General features: G+C 42.4%; 2 protein-coding genes across 6 annotated transcripts; both read left to right on the top strand.

Moving 5' to 3' along the window:
* The first annotated feature begins 421 nt into the window (after window positions 1-421).
* ncdn (neurochondrin) lies at window positions 422-10,016 on the top strand. Of its 2 annotated transcripts, none has more exons than XM_035793430.2 (8): window positions 422-669; window positions 1,013-1,089; window positions 4,375-4,579; window positions 4,701-5,954; window positions 8,070-8,314; window positions 8,492-8,707; window positions 9,041-9,183; window positions 9,337-10,016. In XM_035793430.2, coding segments are annotated over exons 2-8 (2,487 nt in total). In that variant the 5' UTR covers window positions 422-669; window positions 1,013-1,087; the 3' UTR covers window positions 9,759-10,016. The 2 variants fall into 2 exon arrangements, with proteins under 2 accessions (XP_035649323.1, XP_035649324.1); XM_035793431.2 differs by lacking the exon at window positions 422-669 and adding an exon at window positions 701-778.
* Window positions 10,017-10,891: 875 nt separating this feature from the next.
* Window positions 10,892-22,866, top strand: LOC118398265 (transcription factor AP-2-epsilon-like). Of its 4 annotated transcripts, none has more exons than XM_052470555.1 (7): window positions 10,892-11,114; window positions 13,378-13,833; window positions 16,347-16,401; window positions 18,592-18,823; window positions 19,372-19,490; window positions 19,808-19,946; window positions 21,830-22,866. In XM_052470555.1, exons 1-7 carry the CDS (start codon window positions 10,905-10,907, stop codon window positions 22,089-22,091), a joined length of 1,473 nt encoding a protein of 490 aa, XP_052326515.1. In that variant the 5' UTR covers window positions 10,892-10,904; the 3' UTR covers window positions 22,092-22,866. The 4 variants fall into 4 exon arrangements, with proteins under 4 accessions (XP_052326515.1, XP_052326516.1, XP_052326517.1 ...); XM_052470556.1 differs by having other exon boundaries at window positions 13,378-13,821; XM_052470557.1 differs by lacking the exon at window positions 10,892-11,114 and adding an exon at window positions 11,854-12,060.
* The last annotated feature ends 464 nt before the right edge of the window (window positions 22,867-23,330 follow it).

A 23,330-nucleotide genomic window follows, 5' to 3' on the forward strand; every position in this document is an offset into this window, starting at 1 on the left:
GGCAGCCCAGGACCTCCACATTTGGCTTTTTCACCTTCTAAGGAGGATTTTGTCTGTAATAAAGCCCTTTTTTAGGGAAAAACTAATTCTGATTGGCTGGGCCTGGCTCCCCAGTGGGTGGGCCTATGCCCTCCCAGCCACACTCATGGCTGCGCCCCTGCCCAGTCATGTGAAATCCATAGATAAGAGCCTAATTTATTTATTTCAATTGACGGATTTTCATATGAACTGTAACAATGTAAAATATTTGAAATTGTTGCGTTTGTATTTTTGTTCAATATAGTTCACAAAAACTGGCTTCTGAGTGGTCTTGCTTAAGTTTGCGACTTAATGTTGTAATGACCTGACTAGATCATAAAGGAACAATTGTCCAGACAGAGGGTTGAGTTTACGAATTGACGGTTTATTAACCCAACTTTACACAGGCTACTGTTTGGCCGTAGCCCACGCCAAATAAAAGAAAGATACCCCACAAGCGAACCGTGACCTCTTGTGAAGCCCAAACGTAAGAGAGAACAAAGGCAAAACCTGGTCTTAACTTCCAATGCTCCATCCCCCTGCCCAACCCCCCTCCGCCAGAATGTCCGGCATCAGAACATTCCAGGCATTCCCGTGATTGGCAGATAGCAGGTTGATTGGCATGTCGGACCCCGCGAACACTGGGTACTGGTAAGTACAACACAACCACCTACTAGCCTAACACACAGCTGTCTGTGCGGGTAGCTACAATATAAACCAAAACACGATTAATCCAATCACGTCCGTCTCACGCAGCCAAGTAATTGCAATCTTTTGGAGTAACTTTTATTGCTATGGACTAAACACAAAATTATCAAAGGGCATTGAAATAATGTGCCAATATTTTGCTTTGCCAACCAAAAATATAAACGTTCCCAGAAGGGCCACCAACCAAAATGGCGTCCTTACATGTCAAAGAACCTCCTCCTGATTGGCCGATTATAATTTGTTGATCACGTTGATTGGTTGTTCTAACCATCTCTTGTTTTGACAGCTTGCTTTCGTGGATCTCATTCTCTTGTGCAGCGCTGAAAGTTGAATGAACAAATAAAGAACGCAGCTAGCCTAAATGTGAGTATGTTTGTAGCTACTTCCACTATTTATTTTATCACAGTAGTTTTCAATGTATGCCAAAGAAAATGCTAAAATATATGTACGCGAACGTGAACGATATGAGTTCATTAGCCACAACACTTTGGAAAGCTTACTAATTTGAGTTAGCCTAGCCCTTGAGCATGACTCTCAGTTCCACAAGAGCCCCGACGCTCGGTCTGAACATTAACATTAATCGCATACGGTACGGTTTAGGAAGTAATAAGGACCTTATCTTTCATAGCAGCGATACATATTTTCCTAAAAATACAACGTTAAAATTGGCGCTCACCTTTTTTATAGCGTTAGGCCAGGTTAGTGTTTCCACATGGCCATATTTCTATGTTACAGCGGCACCGAACACCTGTGTAGAAGGTCGCCAGAAACGTGTTGTCACTGAAAAATACTGTCAGCTGCAACTGATAAAGCTGGTGAAAAGTGTGTATGTTGCTTTTGTGAAATTGTTTTGGTGTGATATGAAAAGGGCTTTGTTTTTGGAAACGTATCGTAATTGAGAATCGATTCATGTATTTGGCTGTTAGAGACAGTTTACCTCGGCAAATAACAAGGCTCCTTAAGAGTAGGGATCTCAAACTTCCAGGCTGCTGCACAGACACTGTGGAGGCTTTAGTCTAGAGCAGTGTTTCCCAAACTCGGTCCTGGGGCACCCCCTGGGTGCACGTTTTGTTTTTTGCCCTAGCACTACACAGCTGATTCCACGATCAAGTTTGTGAAACACTGGTCTAGAGTGCCGAGCTAAATTGTTTGAGAGCTTAAAAAAAATCTTAATTGGTTAATTGAGTTTAATGTCATTGTTGCAATAGTTTGATTGGGCAACACACTATCACCTTAAAGTGACATGTGGAATTATTTTTGCCATATTCTATATTGCGCTAATTTTCCTAATGTGGACAGTCTGTGTTACTACTTTACACAAGCTTGCATTTTTCACCCTGTAAAATTTGAGTGGAATCACACATCCTTTATACCTCAGATTGGTGATATTAGTATAAAAGTGTATAGCCATCTGGATGAGATTATTGATTGTTTAAAACAGATACATATCTTTGGTTTTGTACTGTTGATTTTTGTCACGCGCTGGGATGCGCAGGACTTTGAACACAGAGTTAAGGAAATGGCACAGACGATTTGGGGCGGTTTCTATAAAAGTCGCATGCCGCACACCAATACATTAATTTGACTGTCAAGCTATCACTTAAATAGCAGTCAACCGTTGTCACTTCTATCCTATGCTGCGTCGTTATTTGTTTAATTTAACTAACAGAAAAAGTGGTCTGTTCCTTTTCTGTGATGGCAGCCTCCCGAAATCAATATCCGACATTCCAAAATATAGATAAGCCTTCTTATCAAGTTCTCATCTAACCAACCGTGTATAGGTTGTTCCAAGTTTCCGTGTGGCCTTTGAATAGTGTTAGTGTAAACAGCGCTACATCCGAAGTGTTTTCCCTCTGTTCTATTGATTTCAGCGTGATATCGAAGTGATTCGCAAAAAAAAGTGTTGCATTATACTTACCGCGTTGGCAACCGACTTGATTCAAAATGGCGGTGTTCTCCAAACTGTCCTCTAACCAAAGATGTACACATTATTCCCAGATTCTGTGGGTTTTGAACTGTTAGTTTTATCAGGACGTGCAACCTCGTTTCCCCCCTCATGCAATCGATATCAACGTGAAATCGATATGAGTACTTGACAAAAAAAAGTGTTGCGTTTCTGTTTTGGCATCTAAATCTTTTAAGGGGGGTGAGAAGGATTACTTTACCCCCATCTTAAAAAATCTAATTTCATCACTCCAAAATGTTGCTGACTGTCTTCTGCAGGTTGTTCTCTAACCAGTAATGTAAAAAAAAACATCAAGTTTCCATGGGTTTTTGACTCAACAAAGAATGTACTGTATCCTCTAGTTTTATCTGGTCTTGATTATTGTCCAGTCACATGGTCAAGTGCTGCAAAGAAGTACCTAGTTAAGCTGCAGCTGTCCCAGAACAGAGCAGCATGTTTTGCTCTTCACTGTAATCAGAGTATTAATATTAATCATGTGCATGCCAGTCTCTCTTGGCTAAGAGTTGAGGAAAGACTGACTGGGTTCTTGTTTGATAAGAGAAATAATGTTGGAAATTCCAAGTTGTTTGCATAGTCAACTTACACACAACACTAACACATACTTACTCCACCAGACATGCCACCAGGGGTCTTTTCACAGTCCCCAGTCACAGAACAAATTCAAGGTAATGCACAGATGATTGCATGGAACTCTCTTCCATCTCATATAGTGCAAGTGAACAGCAAGCCTGGTTTATTAAAAAAATAAACCAATAAAGCAACACCTCTCCTCCGTTTGAGCTACCATTTGTGTGTATGTACTGACATGTATGTGTAGCTGATCAATGCAAACACACTACATGTGTAAGACTAGTTGTAGGCTAACGGGGATCCTAATAAAGAATAATGTGGCAGGTTTTTTAGGTGTTAGTTTCATCAGTGCGTACAACCTGATTTCCCCCTAATCGATAAGTGGTTTATTGCCACAGTGTTTTTTGGTGCATGTGCAGTTTATAAAAACTAAAAGTAATATGATTACTATTGTTGCACATGAATGTGCAGATAGTACATTTTTATGTTTAGGTCTACAATATTTCACAAACTGTTGGTTATTGATTTGGACACTGGGCTATTTCTCAAAATGTCTTGTCAACAGGAAGCAGCGACAGCATCCTTTTCAACTTATGTTTTAGGAATATAAATTGAACTTTTTAAACATGATTTTCCATTGGTATTGTACTTATTCAGGTAAAAACTTTTGAATGAGTCCAAAAATGTATTGATTTATTTTGATGAAATACCAGAAATCACCAAAACTGGTTTGGTCTACCTATTAAGAGTACATCTTGGGATAGTTAGTCTAGCTAGCTACACAGCTAACATGAACATAATACAATACACAACAATACTTATTTTATAATATAAGAGTTCAGGTGGGCCTTTGCACTTCAGAAAACAAAGTGACGGAGTGGTGCTCCACAACAATGACACAAATTATGAGAATAGCTTATCAAGAAAAACTTCCAAAAGGGCTAATTTGAGGTAAGCTCTTGACAAAAAAGGGCAGTGGTTTATTTTTGCTCACTAATCCAATGTACAGGATGCAGTAGAGGTTGTCTTACTACCTCAATTTTGAAGATGGGGCATTGTCTGGATCTCTGTCTCACTCATTTTCACCACTGATATGTATATTGTGTTTACAGGATGGCATTAGCAATGGCTGAGGGTACATTTATTGTGAGTTCTGAGAGTGATTCCAGTGGCGAACACACAGGCAGTGAGGAAGGAGAGGGAGCGCCACTGGCGATAGATGGCTTGTCTGCTGCCCAGCGCGAGGTTCTGGAGCGCTGTCTACACACACTCACCCACGCCAAAAACGACAGCCACACACTCGCTGCACTCCTCCTAGTAAGAGTGTCACCAGTCTACCTTATCTCTGACCCTTCGTAATTCTATTTAATCTGGTATGGTGGGTAACAAAAACATATTTCACCCTTATATTCTCCATCCCTCACTTTCTGTTTTGTAGATTACACGATTGTGTCCAGCAGGCCAGCTTGACAGTGCGACACTGCGGCGCATCTTTGAGGCGGTGGGGCTGAGTCTTCCTGCTCGCCTGCTGGTGACTGCGGTTCGGGGGAGTGATGCCTCCGGCTTGCCCCCAGATGAGCTTCTGTCTCTGGGCACAGCTCTGCTGGCTGCCCTCAGCACAGACCCAGACATGGCCGCCCACCCACAGCTCCTTACCACCATCCCTCTACTGCTAGGGCTGCTGGCCGATGGGCCCAAATGGAGCCCGCAGAAACAAGCCCAGCACCAGGCTAGACAAGGGATGGAACCAGACCAGCCAAGCCAGGCTGAAGGTGAACAGTCATCACAGAGCACGAACACTACCAAGGAGCCTGTCCAGGACACTGCAGGATTCAAAGCACCGTCTCAAGATGCGACGAGACCTACAGGCTCTGAGGAAGGTACTGCAGAAAATGGAGCTCCAACTTCCCATTCAACAGTCAAACTGGATGAGGCCTTGGCTACAGACTGTTACCAGGTTTTGAATACAGTGTGTGCTTTACCCCGGGGCCCAGATCAGCTCCTGGCCAGGAGTGCCGTCCCAGCTCTTTGTCGGGCCTTGGGGCAGAAACAGACACTGAGCCATGAAAAAGGACTACCCCTTCTTGGTGCCCTGCTCTCAGGCAAAACTAAAGAGAGAGCCTGGAGTAAGCACCCAGCCGAACTCCTCTCTCTCCTGGCCAGAGTCTCCCAAGACTTCTGCCAAGCCACTGGCCTCACCCAGCTCGATATGTGTGCCCTGGTGCCGCAGTTCCTCCCCTCGCCAGGTGGAACACCAAAGGACACTGACCTAACGCCAACTATGGTCAGTCTGTGGGTGGCCCTGAGGCCCATGCTGCAGGCTAAGCTGACCCCAGGTCAAATAGGCCCTGTGTTAGTCCTCTCTGCCTGCCTGTTGGACCTGTGCGGCTGGGAGCCTGTGGGGCCACCTAAGTTCTGTTGCCTGCTGGTGAACCGGGCCTGTGTGGAGGTGAGGATGGGCCTCGAGGAGCCCCCCGATACAGAGCTGAGTCCCCAGCTGCAACAGACACTCACCGCCTGCTACCGCATCATGGAAGCGGCCATGGAGCAGGCCTGCAGCAGCCAGGGAGTCGCCCAGCAGAGCGATGCCCAGCCACAGACTGCCATCACTGGACTCAGTCTGCAGCAGAGCAGGCAGGTTCTCCGGGTTCTGGAGGAGGCCTTCTCGGCAGTCATCTATCACCTGCAGCAGGTAAGAGAACGAGGCAAAGAAGCTTGCATTCATACTCATTTTTCACATCAGCCAGAGTGTCTGTAAGAAAGTGTAGGTGGAGTAAAATTCAAATCATGTGGTCAGGAAGTGACTTTTTTTGGACCTGAATGCCGAAACTTTCAGAAGATAGAGGTGCTCGAAGTTGAGCCATTTTGCATACCCACCCGACCATTACACGTCTTCATCACTGGAAAAGCTAAACGGTTGAGTTTGGTATCATTTAAAAGCTCACAAAAAGGGTTGTCAAACTATTCTAAAATATCTTGAATTTTTTTAAAATTAAATTAATGTTTTTATTTAAAATAAAATAAATGTTAACCTTTTTTTAATGTTAATTATCAAAATATGGGTGAACTCTGATTTATTTTATTTTTTTAAATGTAATACTCACGTAGCTTAGACCCTGCTTTACAGAATTGTAGGATTTGTGCCTCAACTGATGGCGGGCACAAAACAAGAACCTCAGATAATGTAAAATAGGGTCTATGCGAATATATATTATGGGATCATTTACGTTTTTAAGGTAACTTAAAAAAAAAAATGTATTTGATTTTAATTTTTTTAACCTTTTCCACTATATGGATAGGGCTAAATTGAAATGTTTCTTACAGAAGAAATATGGAAAGCATATTCATACCCATGGTAGCAATTAAAAGGAAACATGTTGGAGATTATGGGAAAATTATTAGATAAAAGGTGAGGACACAACAGTTCACCTGACACGAGTGAATCCAAACATTACACTGTTGATTTTATGTGCATTTTACTGTCCTTTACCTAATTTCTTTAACGAAATCTGGAAATACATTCAGTAACATGATAAGAATATTCTTGGAAAATTTGGGATAGGTGCAACCTAAGACATGACAAAGGTTTTGAGTGAGTGGTCTAACTGGTGTTTCCAAGTGGCCACACACCTAAGTGTGCACAGTTCCTAAGTAATTTCAATGCGTTTATATGACTCGAAGAGTCTTCAGCTATAAAGTTTATTTTTAGCTCTCCTAGCCGTGCCGTTGAGGAACTAGAGCAAGTACACTTGTAGTTGTTTTGAACACAGCATTGCATCCCCCCACCTTTACACAAATACTGTTTGCGCAATCCAAAAAGCGGTCCATAATAAATCTCATTCTGGGTCAGGTGGGCATAATTTGAAAGCTTGTTCTATTTCCAACATGACTAGCTAAATTGTATTTTATAATCTTACAGTATTAGGCTTTCGCTTTGGTGAGTGTGTTCAGATGTGTGGTCTGCGGGAAATTGTCTTCACAATACAACAAACAGGCTCATTCTGTACAGGACAACCCATGTCATCTTGTAACTGTACATCAAACTTAGTGATCATAAGCATTGACACTGTATATTACATGAGTTTTATGAGATGGAGATGTGAAGTGCACATTTGGACTCGCAGGGGTTTGGCTTGGTGTATGACATCAAAGAAATATTGGTTTGAATCCTCAACGTCTCGCTTTTCACAATACATCGACAGCATTTCCTTCACTCGGACAACAAAAAATGTGCAAAAGTTGCCAAATTAGGAGGGATGTGGCCAACTTCTTGTTGCACGCGGTGGTCAAGTTCAGAACGACTGTCAGTCAAAACCCATACAGAGCTGGGGAGCGGAGACCCTGAGCTCTGATACTCATGTATAGCATTTAACTGTACAGCCACTACGTTCCAATTTGGGTGCTTATCAGTCTCAAGACTTTCAACCTGTTTACGGGTAGAAGTGCAAAGGGCTATATTTTCCAGTGATGAAGACATGGATGTCTCATGGTATGGTGGGGTGTGCAAAATGTGTTCACTTTGAACACGTTTACATTCAGGTCCAAAAAGTCACTTTCTGAGCCTTCCTACAATGGGGAAAATATATTGAAGGCTTCGTTCAAATCAAAAGGGGTGCTGTCAAAAAGGGATTGAATTCAAATGGATTTACCCAATACGGTAGTGTTTAACTTGCATCACACTTTCAGCTTTGCTCAAAGAGTACTCCTGTATGGGAAGGTAAGTCGCTCTGGATAAGAGCGTCTGCTAAATGACTTAAATGTAATGTAACTCTGATTCTGAAACTAACTTTTAAGTATTTTTCTCCAGGTTGGTCCGAGTCGTTACGGCGACCCCTTCATTTTCGCCACGTTCCGTTCCCTCTGCGCCTGGCTCGCCGAAGAGACTTCATGTCTCAAGGAGGAAGTGACTGCCCTCTTGCCCTTTCTGATGGGCTACGCCAGAAGCCATCTGCAGGGAGAGAGTCACGACCAGGGTCTTTCCAATTGGATGTCGGAGATGTCTGTAGGCGACTGCTCACAGGGAGGGGCTTGGACAGGCAAAGATGCTGTAAGGTAGGTTGACTCTGATTCCAGTCCCAATTGAATTCTTTAAAAAACTGCTCCTGGTAACTGCATACTGGGTTTAGTGCAGGTTGTGCTGACAGTCCCAAGCTGTGTGCATTTATCAGGAGTTGACCGCATTTGAGAAACAGGATCTTAAGCCACAGCCTCTCCTGCCCCCCCCTCTAGGTATCTCCTCCCAGCTCTGTGCCACCTCTCTGCAGAGGACGCCCCAAGAAAGGTGTTGCTCACCCTGGACACCCCAGGTCTCCTGGTGACCTTCCTAACCCAGGGATGGGGTGACCTGCGGGGGAAAGGAGGGGCAGCGTTAGCCCGGGACCCCAGTATGGAGACAGCCTGCTCGGCCCTGCTCAACTTCACTGTCATGGAGCCGGAGCGAGTCAGGTACAAAATAAACACTACACACAGCTGCCCTTGCAGAGACCCAAATACACATGTATGTGTTGTATAACTAATGTTTTGTAGAGACTGAAATGCACACACGTACGCTATAAAACACACATAGCATAGTTTAATTTACAGATACTGGTGACTAGTTGGGATGGATTTTTATACAGCAAAATGGGGTTGTTTTGTGTTGTTGATTTATAAATTAAATTGAATCTCCCCCTCAACGGTAAATATTTCACTAACTGCAAGTTCACATTGGGGATGCATAACATTACAATATAACCTGTGTGACAAAATCTGTTATTTATGCACAATCTTGTCTCTCAGAAAGGACCCTTGTTTCAGATGCCTTGAGTCACTGTTGAGTGAAGCACTTCCTGTTCTCCTGCACAAACCCCGCCTCTTGGTCCTGGCTGCCAATCTTTGTACTCTGGGGCTCATGATTGGCAGGCTTAAACCAGCTCCTAAAGGTGAGTTAACATGGCTTTGTTTTTCGATGAGTGAACGGGCCAATTTCTGTCTTAATAGAATTGTTTATTTTTGCAATTGTATGAATGTATGCCTAATACATTCCCTCTAAATTCATTGAAGCCTGTCTTTGTATTTGTTCTACCATGTTCCAGCTCCGGTTGAAGCAAGCCAGAGGCGGTTCTTCTCTGCAGCCCTGCGGTTCCTCCGTGGTGCCCTGGACTCCAGCTCGGGCCCGGGCCCAGTTAGGGTGAGCCCTGCCTGGGAGGAGTGGTGGGAGGAGGCTGGGGAGCTGTGGAGGCTGGGTCTGCAGGCCCTGGGAGGTTGTGTGAAGGCCCAGCCCTGGATCATCACCCTGGTCAGGGAGGAGGGTTGGCTCAACCACACTCTCGCCATGCTGGGCTCCTGTAGCACCCTGCCTGACCCCCACACCCAGGGGGCACTAGAGGAGGCCCTCTGCGCAGTGGCACTCCAGTGCCCGTTCTGTCGACAGGAGATCAGTGTCCTCCTGAAGAGCAGTGCCAAGGGAGCCTTGGGTAGCATGGACAGTCTGAGGAAATCCCTTACCACAAACTGAAGCACTTGTGTATTGATCATGAAGATGGGGGCCAGGAGTTTTTCCTGAGCAGAAACGTAACATGATCAGGAAAAACTTCAGCCTCGAGACTAAGACAAAATGGCTGAATATATCATTGTTTAGTAACAGGCTATACTTGCTTTGTCATACGCTTCCTGATAAACATTTCACTTGTTTTTAAGATGGTATGACTGTATATAAGCAGTCTGTTACATGTATGAAAGTTAAGAATAAAATAAAGAATTATTTTGTTAAAGATTTCATCTTAAGTGTTTTCATTTTGAAGCAGAATGTTCCTTCAACAGAGAAGAGAAATTCAAAACACTTACAGGACATATGCATTAAAACCAATGTTTCTGTTTTCTGAAAGGAGTGATGCAGTTTATGAACACACACTTTAGACTAATATAATTGGTATTGTAACTATGTGGTATTGTAGTTAAAGTGAACCAATATCTTTCCATGTCTATGCATGTTGCTTTTTCTACCGCTAGATGGCATTCTGACAGCAGTGTGGCATTTTGGGTCATGGTACATCCCAGAATGATGCATAGATTACGCGTTGGAAGTTATTTTGAAGACCCTAATATATCAGTGACACTAATAACTAATTCTTTTTTTTGCAGATATTCTCAATCCACAAAACTGAAATGTTTTAACTTTACATTTCAGAAAAAATAAGTCTTCAGATTTCAACGCTGCATTTTACTTAATTTCTTTCTTACAAAAAGAGTGACGATGTTAATTTTCCGATACATTTTTGATAAAACATGCAGGGCCTCAAGCCTGGACATAGTTTTCAAATTATACAATAGCAAGTAGAGACACCAGTAAGCCTGAAGTATGGTGTACGGTTATAATTCCGTTTTAAATGATATATCTATGGAAATGCTTAAATATAATTATTTGCCTGTAATTAATAAAAATATAGTCTATATAGTTTGCTTAAAATGTCTTAGTCATGCGTAATAATATAATTGTACATTACAGTCCAACTTAACACAATCCCGTTTATTAAATCGAATGCGTTATCTATTCAAATGTTTCCTTTTGGCATAAAACTCTAACCCTCTTTTTGCCCTTATTTAGTAGCCCTCTTGATTCCGCTCACCTCCCGCCCTCACACCCCTCCTCAAACTTCCGTCCATGTCTCTGTGTGACTCATACAAAACTCCTGCGTCGCTACTCCAACTAACTCACTCATCAGTCTACCTTCAGCTCGTCTTTATCAAACCTCCTGTTGCCCGCTATAACCCCCTGTCCAAACGTAACTCAAATCTCTGCAACCCGGACACCCTTTACAACAAGGTCATCATGCTTTGGAAATCTCGAACGAAGACTGAGCCCTACTGTCAGGTAACAAATGATTTGGCTATGCTTGAATTGATAAAAGTGTATAAAATGGCTAATGAATTTTGAAAAATGTTTTCTCTCATGCTATTACTGATCGGGCTTACAATGAATATATATATTTTTAAATAATTTTTGTAAAGTGGCAAGAACTAGTGACAGAACTTGTTTGATATTATAATGGTTTTACGGATCGATATTGCACATGTTAACAGTTTTCCAATTTGGGTGAATGAAATGGTATAGATAACATTCACTCATTGTCATGGTGAGCACAATCAAATTATTCAAAATTATGTAAATATATTTCAAAAACCCTTTAAAAGTTGTTTTGAGTTATCTATATCTCACAAAGTTGAGCGAGGTGGATAGCGTGCGTAAATGCTTTAATTACGCGGCAGTTTAAACAGAAGGCTGGATATTGATTCATATAGACTAATAGGCTATTTGATGCATACTCTGTGCCAAAATCATTTTGACTTGTCTGGTGACGAGACCTCTCATTTGGCGTTTAAAACAGGAGGCAAATAATATGGGATGTCTGGTTAGTTTAATAACTTCGAATCTAAAAAGAAAGTAAAGGTAGGAAAATGATCAAACATACATGTGGGGAAATGTATGATTGTCTGAATGAATATCTCTTTAAGAAAACTGGACCCCCAACCCCCCTCTTCTGTGGAGCGCGTTTGGAAAACCTATAAGTAGCGCGTGCATGGAGAAAATTTAGGACACTTTCTGACAGAAGCATCCGTAACAGCACATGGTTAAGGATTGAGTCATTTCTAAAAGCAAGAAGAAGAAGAAAAGCTTTAGCTATTTCCTGTATGGATCTTGTTGACACAAGAAAGTATCTTGGATTATAACTATTTGGTGACACGGACAAGACATCCATATCCTAGACCGTGAATTTGGGTAACCAGAAGAGATGTTAGTCCACACATATTCGGCTATGGTGAGTCCTTTTAAATTCAATACTACGCGCTAGTCTGCAGACCAGATTAGGTCCGATATGGTCTTGTCATTTTCCATTTCTACAACTTTGTCTTGACTCGAGTGGGCACAGATATGTGACGTTAACTTCGCACTAGCGGCGCAGCTTTTGTCATTGTCAGCTGTCGGGATAGATCGGCTGTATGCGGAATGTCGGACCGCATCAAAGTGTCCGTCGAAATATGAATTTAAAGAGAGCCGAGTAAAACCAGAATGGCACTTTGAGATGGTAGTAATACTTTTGTAAAAGTACCATTGCGTTTTGCTGTGGTGAGCATAGTGAAAATTGAAACTACTAAAGGGGTGTGACATGTATAAGGCATACATACACATTCAGATTGTAACTTATATATTAGTCTAGTGGTTAATATATTAGTCTAGTGGTTATTAGTTTTATGTTGGCATTTATTATTTTATACATATTTTAAATTAACTTTTTTTTTTGCTTTTAAATCCCCCATTGTTAGTTTCTAATAATGGACATTGTTCCAACAAAACAAAATCGATCGGATGGGACCCAGCTTTAGAAAAATCGATTTTAACCAGGAAGTGCATGCATATGTGAAGGCTACAGGACAGTTGGAGAATATTGTAAAATGATTGCATTGATGATAGTATGTTATTAAAATATTACATGATGACTCCCAAATTAATTCAGACAAAATGGCTAAAGTTATGTTTAGGCTATATTGCTTTACATTTAACTTGAACATATTATACAATATTTTATAAGTTCCTGTAGTCATAAATGTGTTCACATATTTTATAATATTGAGTGTTGTATGTCCTGGGGCAACATGATGCTATTGCGCATTAGATACCTGTCCTTTGTTCTGTTGGGGTTCTCAGTGGCCATGACCTTTGACACTGTCATGCAGCGATGCCAGAGGCACCTGCTGCCTGTCTGGCATGCAAATCAAACACCTTGAGTTATTTTGACATTTTATAATTAAATAGTTGAATTTTAAGCTACATTTGTATTTTTTTGTGTGGTCAAGACAGACTAAGTTTTGTACAGATCTATATGCTCTATCGAACTGATTTAAAATAATTTTATTTGTATGATTTCAATTTCATTGCAGTTCAGTTAATCACAATCAATAACGAATTGTAATGTGCTTATGATAACGCTTAGGCTACTATTTATAGTTTTGCAAAGATTATTTGAATAAAAAAAATACATTTAATTATAGGCCTGACATTTGGTGCAGTAAAAGCATTTATCAAAAAATAGTTTGATTTAGAAGCCTAAGTTACTTGTTTTGTATTTAATGCACAGGACCGCGCGGACGGACTGACCGGTTCCTCGCCCAGCGGGCGACTGTCCCAACTCTCCTCGCTGAACCAGGCAGCTTACTCCTCGGCTCCACCTCTCTGCCACACACCGGCCTCTGACTTCCAACCTCCGTACTTCCCCCCTCCATACCCACAGTCTTCGCTCTCCTACTCACAGAGCCAGGACTCTGCATACTCTCACTTATCGGACCCCTACACCTCCATCAACTCCATCCATCAGCATCAACAAGCGGCATGGCACTCGCAGAGGTCGCGAGCGGACGAGGGGGGGCTATTGTCACAGTCACACCGGGCTTTAAGCCTCGACCACCGTCGGGAGTACCCCGGTGTACCCCGGCTTCTCCACGGACTTGGGGAGGGTGCCGCAGCGCTAGGGGACGGGCCTCTTGGAATGCACATTGGACATCACGGACTGGAGGACATGCAGGTGGGTTTATTTGTGCGTGGACCTTTTTATTATTCCTTCTCCCGTTCACAAACACTATATTCGTCGTGCGTAAAAGTCACCTTTCAGCGCATAGCCTAACCCACGCACCCATTATGTAGATCATTGCTGCATTAGTTTACTATTTATTTTGTGGAAGAATCTATAAGAACTAGTGAATAATTGTGTGTATGGCAAGGATTCTCTTTTATTTTGTTACTGTGACAGTCTTCTTTTGATGCGTATTTTGCACACTCGCTTTTTTCTCCCAAAGGCTCCACCTTAGAAAAATACCTAATTGTAAATGCAGTTCATATAAGATTTGGTGAAAAAAATGACCAACTGTTACACTAATACTTGTCTCGAAGTGGCCACCTGTCAAATTAAATGAACTTGCTCTTCGCCCTGATCTTATTGTGAGAGTTTACGCACAGTTTAAACACTTTATTTAGAGACCAATGGCATCTTTTTCCCCGTGGCAGTGTAAATAGGCTAGAGACTTGTCTAAGTGGTGATGATTGCGTTGATGGATACATGTAGGCCTAATCATGTTAAATGGAATTGGTCCACTAATTGCAGGGGCTCGCTTGTCTCGTTAGCTTAAAAATTATATTAGTTCAACCTAATCCCCAAAGTGTTGTTATGTTAAATATAGCGGGCAGAGATCAAACAAATATATCTGAAAGCAACTATCATTTACATTCTTAGACCTTGAAAACATTTTAGTGATATGTTTAACTATATTAGTCTATTTTGTGGACGCAGTTCTTAAATCGATTATTTGGAAAATCAATTTCTTTCAGGTAAATTGAAATAGACATGGATATTGGAAATATCAACAAAATAGTACGATATCAATAAAATAATAGGCGCATTTATACTATTACCTCATATAACTCATTTGTTTCTGATTTCAATGACATTGACAATGTATTAATTGCAGCGGGAAAATTAACAAAATTGATGCTAATCTCCTGAAAAATGTACATAATAATATGAAATATTATATGTTGTAATTATTTCCTTCCTGAATAGTTTTGTTGTTCTTTGTGGGTCTGAAATTCAAGCCTGACTTATTAGGCCTATAGGCTATCCTCTAACACACGAAGCAAGTCAACATTTCGTTGGTGCCTTTAGCCGGTATCCATTGAAGTCATGGGGAGAAGTGTTGAACATATTATGGTATGCATGCAATTTTAGCAAGAAGAATAGTTTAAACGTTGCTATGGATTTATTGAGTAGTCAACCACACACAAGCAAGCAGCTGCAGATTCAGACGCATTTGTTCAAAGCATCCTGCATCTCTGACACAATTCGGCGCAACCAATTTGATTCCCGTGGTCATTAATACAAAGAAACACTTACTCAAGCGGAAGGCATGGAGTCATCCAGAGCATGTTTGTGTTAAACGCTCTCTCTTGACGGAACCTTCTATTTGATTAATGGATTAAATTAGCAAATTTGAGCCCCATATAAATCCGAGACGAAGAGCATCTCTCTCTGCAGATTTTTTCTAACACTCCTCATTGACGCATGTAGAATAACATAGAAATACCCCACAAATGGCAAACACTTCAACGTTTAAAATGTTGAAATGTTTGTTGAATTTGTTATAGCGAATTAAATTGGTCACTTTATTTTTGCAGTTCAATGATGATTCAATAAAGTTTATTTGCTGAATAGACAAGTAGGCCTGATCCATCCATATAAAAATATGTAGGCTTAAGATAGATAATTACATGAAGATTTAGTAACTTGAAAATTGGGCAAAATAATTACATTTTTGAAAATGTCCGACGTCCATGAATTCACATCTGAAAAGGAGTGCGGTAGCAGGGTTCATCTCATGAAGGCTAATCGATTAGCCCCTTTTCTCATTTAAGTGAAAAACATACCCTACTTAGGCTATAGTTTTTTATTTGCAACTTTTAATGTAAAACAAAATACACACAACATAAAATGTGTAAAAAAATACATGGAATTGACAAAGTGATGATCATGCCAATAATAGCCCGCTCTCAACTCACAAACACAAAATGTCAGTTCTTTGTCTAGGTTTTCATAGAGTGAAGGCCATGTTAAGCAGGGCCAACTTTTGTCTTCTTCTTTGTTCTCTGACCACACAACATTGTGTATTTGCACATCCAATTTCAAGAAATAGTGAATTCTGTTTACTGCTTTTTCTTCCACCCTGTTCATAGAGATCAGACACTGTAAGTGTATTAACTTGGACTTGAATAAAAGCGCCTGCTAAGTCTCATACACTGCATTATGATAAGGGCCCCACAATAACCACCTCAACATAGAATTAACCCCGGCTTCTCGGCCCTCTTCTGAGTCTAGTTTCCAACACGGATGCCCTAACAAACCACAATACTCTAGCAAATCTGCCAATCAACTGTTATAATTTTCTTACACTGTGACAAGAGCTAAATTATAGATTGCACTTGGCCCAGACTGGTTTTGAATTGGCTGGTGGGGGTAGTGAATAAATGATCCTGACTGGCCACTGTATCTACCCAACACAGGGAATGGAGGAGGGATCAGCCTTGGGCATCCTGGACCACTCCGTCATTAAGAAAGGTAAGGGAGGCAGAGTTCTCTGTGTGTGTGTGTGTGTGTGTGCGCACCCTTCCCTATAAACACCAACCACCCCTCCAGCATATATATATATATACACACACACACACACACACACACACACACACACACACACACACACACACACACACACACACACACACACACACACACACACACACACACACACACACACACACACACACACACACACACACACACACACACACACACACACACACTATAAATAATTCTGTTTTGCTATTTCATTTGAAGTCAAAAAGTTCTCTAATACTCGGCTGCAGACTTCACCCTAAAGGCAGTCATTCTTAATGAACTGTTCATGGTCATATGAGAGGAAGAGGGAGAGAGCGAGAGCAGGATTAGAGCAAGGAGGAGAGAAGAGAAGTGGGGCAAGGAAAAGGGAGGGGAAAGAAGTGATAAAAGAGGAGTTCTGGAGAAATTCACAGCCGTGTGATCACTCTAATATTACCAATAGTAAGAACTATGATTTTTCACAAGACACAGGGGCACGATTAACCAATTCAAGTTGAATTCCAAACAGCTTGAAATACCTAAATTCCAAATCCGCTTTAGTGACTACACCGGAGACATGACATTTATGCATGAGCGATGCTTAACATTTTGCAACCAACACTCATTTTCAAGAGGAATGACTATCATTCCAGTGATTTGCAGAGGTTGAGAGTGTATCAATTACAGTGCGTACTCATGGCCACGGATTTAAGAGCATAGAACAAACTCAAAGCCTACATGAATAAGCGGATCTGAGAGAGCGAGCGAAACAGAACACAGAGAGAGACACACACAGAGAGACCTTAAAGACCTCTACACTGCTCCGCGGCCAGGCCTGGCTGGCTCTGAATGGGGGATAGAGAGAGCTCCCTTCTGTCCGGGAATCTGTGCCGCACAGTGGGGCGTCGCGAAGAGACGCACGCCGCCCACGGAGAGAGAGTGGAGAGAAAACATCACAGCGGCAGCTCTAGCACAGCTGACAGTAGGCACAGAGATAACTCCGCAACAGTATAGCTAGTCACTGGGAGGATGCACTGAGCCAAAGGGATAAGGGGGGAAGAGATGGAGAAACACACACACACACACACACACACACACACACACACACACACACACACACACACACACACACACACACACACACACACACACACACACACACACACACACACACACACACACACACACACACACACACACACACACACACACACACACACACACACACACACACACACACACACACACAGGGGCAGGAGAGGATACTAAGATACCATAGAAACACAGTAATGCACACTCATACATAATAACACACACGCTCACCTAGGGAAAGGGTTAATTCAATCCTCTCAGTTCAGCCTATAGGAGCCACACAGTCTTTAGATCCCAGCCCACAGTCCTGGCATGAAAATACGTCTGATTAGTGGGCTACATCAGCTAATTTCAAGAAAACAAATTAACGGTTTAATAGATGATGTAACTTTTTTTTTTTTTTTTACGTCGACATAAATCATTATTAGGAACTGAATGGCCATTTAAATTGTAATCATTTTTCGAATAATCCTCTCAAGTAACTGCAAATAATACCACGATGCCTAGATTTTAATGGTTCAAATGCTTTCTCAGCCACAATTCTATGATTGGCATTCATATGGTAGTGCTGCTTTGTCCCCAGTTTCTCCCAGTTTTTAAACCTGTAAAGAGGCAACTTAAATTCTAGCAACATTCAATACTTGAGAATGAAGGTCTTTAAGCTTAGCAGTCAGAGAAAAGTGACTGTGAAAGTAGTGAGGCGTGAATAAGATCTAAATGAGATGTGTTACTTAAAGAAACAGGGAACCCACCTGCTGTGACCAAAACAACAACAGCAATAGTGGTGCCAGAATTAGAGCTGGCAACACATGGGAAAACGTGCCACTGCTCCGTCCTCATGTAATAAACACATTAGTTACATTACTTGTATATTAGAAAGGATTGTGGAAATATGCTTTTAATTCACCTAAACTCTTTTTCTCCCTTCCTCAATACCCATCTTTCTCTATCATCTCTCTTCCTATCTTGCCACCCCCCCTCCCCTCTTTTCCACACCTTTCTCTCACCTTTACACACTTTCTCTCTCTCCCTCTGTCTCTCTCTCGCTCCTCTCTCTGTCCACAGTTCCCATCCCCTCCAAGCTTAACGGCTCGTCCCTGTCTGCTCTCCACCTCAGTAAGGATGGTCTAGGGATGGGTTCCGTGTCCAACCCGGGGGAGGTGTTCTGCTCCGTCCCCGGCCGCCTCTCCCTCCTCAGCTCCACCTCCAAGTACAAGGTCACCGTGGGGGAGGTGCAGCGACGGCTGGCCCCGCCCGAGTGCCTCAACGCTTCCCTGTTGGGCGGAGTCCTGCGCAGGTGAGAGGGTCGGAGTTTGGAGTAAGGGGTGAGGGAGAGAGAAACAGTGGAGAGAGACACGGCTTCAAGGCTTCTGAACAACAGATGTATTCATGTATTCTGGACAATAGAATACAATATTTGTCACCCCTTGATTGCTTAATATATCCAGTGGAAAAGGCTCTGCTCCTCCACAGAGAATGTAATAATGCATATATTTTAAGACATTTTCAATTCCTCCCCCAAAAATATGCAATGAACCACATTTCCTGCTCAGTGTTCATACATTAGATTACAATAGTGCATATTTCAAATCAATGTCCTTCTATGAAGTGCTTTGGCACCCTATCTAACAAAAAATGGAACGCAAAAGCAAAGGACCAAATGAAACCATCAAGTGGCAGCAGTACTAGACTATGGCCATGGGGAGTTCTGTGTGAAAGCAGCCCAGACAGACAAACAGACCTAGGAGTGGGCAGCCACAGCCAAGGACAAGGCTCAGCAGTTTGTTACGGGGCCACACAGACAGGTCTTAAGCTGGTCTCTCTGGCTCCTCTCTCCTCCCTCAGGGCAAAGTCAAAGAATGGTGGGCGCTGTCTGAGAGAGCGTCTGGAGAAGATTGGGCTCAATCTCCCCGCTGGGCGACGCAAGGCAGCCAACGTCACCCTCCTGACGGCTCTAGTGGAGGGTAAGAGGTCCACAGTAACTTGTACACATACTGACAGACACTCCTGGGTGAACACAACTCTCTAGGTAGACGGCATATTCCCCAGTTATCGCTTAGTCAAATCTCGATTCAAATCTACTGCCACTGTAATTAACTGTTCAACCAAAATGTATTTGCACAATTAAATTGAATGAAAATTGGTAATAAATAGTAACATAAAAGACCATAAACCAACGGTAGATCCAAACAAGAGCACCATGTAAAAAAACTGAGCTTTGCCTTATTTCCTGCCGAACCTCCACATCCGGCCATTCACTAGTCTTCTCTATCTCTTCCAGGTGAGGCAGTCCACCTGGCCCGTGACTTTGGGTATGTGTGCGAGACGGAGTTCCCTGCCAGAGCGACAGCAGAGTATCTGTGTCGGCAGAGTGACCCCGAGCAGCTTCCCACACGACGCAGTATGCTGCTAGCCACCAAGTGAGTGTCTCGTGATCCATGTCTGGGCCTAATACAATCTTACAGTAGATACATTCTCACTAATACTGAACCATCTCAAGTGTTGCATGTACATACAGCTATACAGTGGGGCAAAAAAGTATTTAATCAGCCACCAATTGTGCAAGTTCTCCCACTTAAAAAGATGAGAGAGGCCTGTAATTTTCACCATAGGTACACTTCAACTATGACAGACAAAATGAGAGAAAAATATCCAGAAAATCACATTGTAGGATTTTTTAATGAATTTATTTTCAAATTATGGTGGAAAATTAAGTATTTGGTCACCTACAAAAAAGCAAGATTTCTAGCTCTCACAGACCTGTAACTTCTTTAAGAGGCTCCTCTGTCCTCCACTCATTACCTGTATTAATGGCACCTGTTTGAACTTGTTATCAGTATAAAAGACACCTGTCCACAACCTCAAACAGTCACACTCCAAACTTCACTATGGCCAAGACCAAAGAGCTGTCAAAGGACACCAGAAACAAAATTGTAGACCTGCACCAGGCTGGGAAGACTGAATCTGCAATAGGTAAGCAGCTTGGTTTGAAGAAATCAACTGTGGGAGCAATTATTAGGAAATGGAAGACATACAAGACCACTGATAATCTCCCTCGATCTGGGGCTCCACACAAGATCTCACCCCGTGGGGTCAAAATGATCACAAGACATCACAACCACACGGGGGGACCTAGTGAATGACCTGCAGAGAGCTGGGACCAAAGTAACAAAGCATCCCATCAGTAACATACTACGCCGCCAGGGACTCAAATCCTGCAGTGCCAGACGTGTCCCCCTGCTTAAGCCAGTACATGTCCAGGCCCGTCTGAAGTTTGCTAGAGAGCATTTGGATGATCCAGAAGAAGATTGGGAGAATGTCATATGGTCAGATGAAACCAAAATATAACTTTTTGGTAAAAACTTAACCCGTCGTGTTTGGAGGACAAATAATTCTGAGTTGCATCCAAAGAACACCATACCTACTGTGAAGCATGGGGATGGAAACATCATGCTTTGGGGCTGTTTTTCTGCAAAGGGACCAGGACGACTGATCCGTGTAAAGGAAAGAATGAATGGAGCCATGTATCGTGAGATTCTGAGTGAAAACCTCCTTCCATCAGCAAGGGCATTGAAGATGAAACGTGGCTGGGTCTTTCAGCATGACAATGATCCCTAACACACTGCCCGGGCAACGAAGGAGTGGCTTCGTAAGAAGCATTTCAAGGTCCTGGAGTGGCCTAGCCAGTCTCCAGATCTCAACCCCATAGAAAATCGTTGCAGGGAGTTGAAAGTCCATGTTGCCCAGCAACAGCCCCAAAACATCACTGCTCTAGAGGAGATCTGCATGGAGGAATGGGTCAAAATACCAGCAACAGTGTGTGAAAACCTTGTGAAGACTTACAGAAAACATTTGACCTCTGTCATTGCCAACAAAGGGTATATAACAAAGTATTGAGAAACTTTTGTTATTCACCAAATACTTATTTTCCACCATAATTTGTAAATGAAATCAATTAAAAATCCTACAATGTGATTTTCTGGATTTTTTTTCTCATTTTGTCTGTCATAGTTGAAGTGTACCTATGATGAAAAGTACAGGCCTCATCTTTTTAAGTGGGAGAACTTGCACAATTGGTGGCTGACTAGATACTTTTTTGCCCCACTGTACATAGTGTGCGTGAAGGGCAGACGCCAACTAAAAAATATGTTTGGCTTAAGTGAAGCAGACGAAGCTATTTGGGAAATATGTGTATAGTTTTAATGAGTGTGATGATCGTCCCATTACATTGTTAAACGTTGACCTGAAAATGTTGACGTTGGCATTGAAAAATTCTAACCCGTCTCTAACTTTTTCTCCTCAGGGAGATCTGCAAGGAGTTTGTGGACCTGATGTCCCAGGACCGCTCTCCTCTGGGGGCGAGCCGTCCCAACCCCTGTCTGGAGCACGGAGTCCAGAGCAACCTCACCCACTTCAGCCTACTCACCCACGGCTTTGGCACCCCCGCTATCTGCGCCGCCCTCTCCGCTTTCCAGAGCTACCTGGTGGAGGCCATCAAAATGCTGGACAAGGACCAGGGGGGTGGCAAGGGGCACCACGAGAAGGAGATGAAGCACCGCAAATAGGTGGGACGCCTTCTGACGAGATTGGAGATTTGACGGACTGACTGATTTCCATATTCCATCCTTTCTTAGCCTCCTTTAAGAGGACAACGACATATTTCTTCCCCAAATTCTTACTACGGCCCAATCTCTCACAGGGAAGGGCATGGTGATGTTTGTGCTGTATATGTGTCGGCCACTTCACTCAAAGACGCATGGACTTCTTCTGGGCTGCTGGTTTTCTAGGCAGTGTCCATTCCTAACTGCCAATGACATTTTCTGAATGAGTTCTGACTTCATGTCCCTGTATGTCTGTCTGACTGTCAAGATGATACCCCAACCGGCATTCATTGGAATGCCCTCTACTTCCCGTAGAGATACGACTATTTATCTCTATGCTTACTTCCCTTCAAAGTCTGTTTGACTCTCTGGACTTGGACCCACGTTGAAAACATCTCGTCACAAGAGATGAGCCATATCCAGGACAGCCAACTTTCTTAGTTTTGCTCATTCCTCATCTGGACATTGGACTCCGTCCAACTCCACCCCATAGGATGGGCAGTTTGTGTACTACGATTCTATGTGGGTGCTGCTGGGTAATTGAGTTCTTTGGGGGTGGGGGCATGGTGTCACAGGCAGCTATGGGATTTTTTTGGGTGAAGGGGAGGGTAGGTGTGGGTAAATTAAGAAAAAAAACACATCATTTTGTACTTACTGTGTATGTTTAATATTAATGTTATTACTGTTATTATTGTATTACGGCATAAATGTCATATATTATTAAAGAATAACTGATGCAGACTGCCTGGGTATCATGTTTTATCATTCACTGTCGATAATGGTGGAAGGATGCTTTTCAAGGTTAATTCTAATACCTAAAAACCACTGGCCATGAATTAGATCCTTCAAAATTTGAATGGTTTAAGTACAATTTCAGGTGAATTTTTTTTAAACGTTTTTTATCTAAAAAATAATTTCTTAAGATATACAATTAAAAATATTTACTAAAACGTTTTTTGATAGAGAAAATATGTTGCTAATTTTTAAAAAAATAAGCAATTCACCACTTATGATTAACCATAGACACACTACCCACCTCCCTTTCTCACATACACAAATTAATAATTACTGATGCGAACGTGCACCCCAGGGGCCACAAATTCAGAGAGCCCATTTACGGCAGAGCGATGAAGTGAAAACGATCCCTCACCATCACAGCGGTAACTGTCACCGTGCCAGGCAGTCGCCAGCCCCACCGTTACC

The sequence above is a fragment of the Oncorhynchus keta genome, chromosome 19 (assembly GCF_023373465.1).
Source record: "Oncorhynchus keta strain PuntledgeMale-10-30-2019 chromosome 19, Oket_V2, whole genome shotgun sequence".
Taxonomy (NCBI): domain Eukaryota; kingdom Metazoa; phylum Chordata; class Actinopteri; order Salmoniformes; family Salmonidae; genus Oncorhynchus; species Oncorhynchus keta.

Coding starts and splice junctions, on each gene's coding strand:
- ncdn (XM_035793430.2), top strand. Junction 4,580..4,700: donor CACTCGCTGCACTCCTCCTA/GTAAGAGTGTCA, acceptor TCTGTTTTGTAG/ATTACACGATTGTGTCCAGC. Junction 8,315..8,491: donor ACAGGCAAAGATGCTGTAAG/GTAGGTTGACTC, acceptor CCCCCCCTCTAG/GTATCTCCTCCCAGCTCTGT.
- LOC118398265 (XM_052470555.1), top strand. CDS start 10,905: ATGTCTCTGTGTGACTCATACAAAACTCCTGCGTCGCTACTCCAACTA. Junction 11,115..13,377: donor AGACTGAGCCCTACTGTCAG/GTAACAAATGAT, acceptor TTTAATGCACAG/GACCGCGCGGACGGACTGAC. Junction 19,947..21,829: donor AGTATGCTGCTAGCCACCAA/GTGAGTGTCTCG, acceptor TTTTCTCCTCAG/GGAGATCTGCAAGGAGTTTG.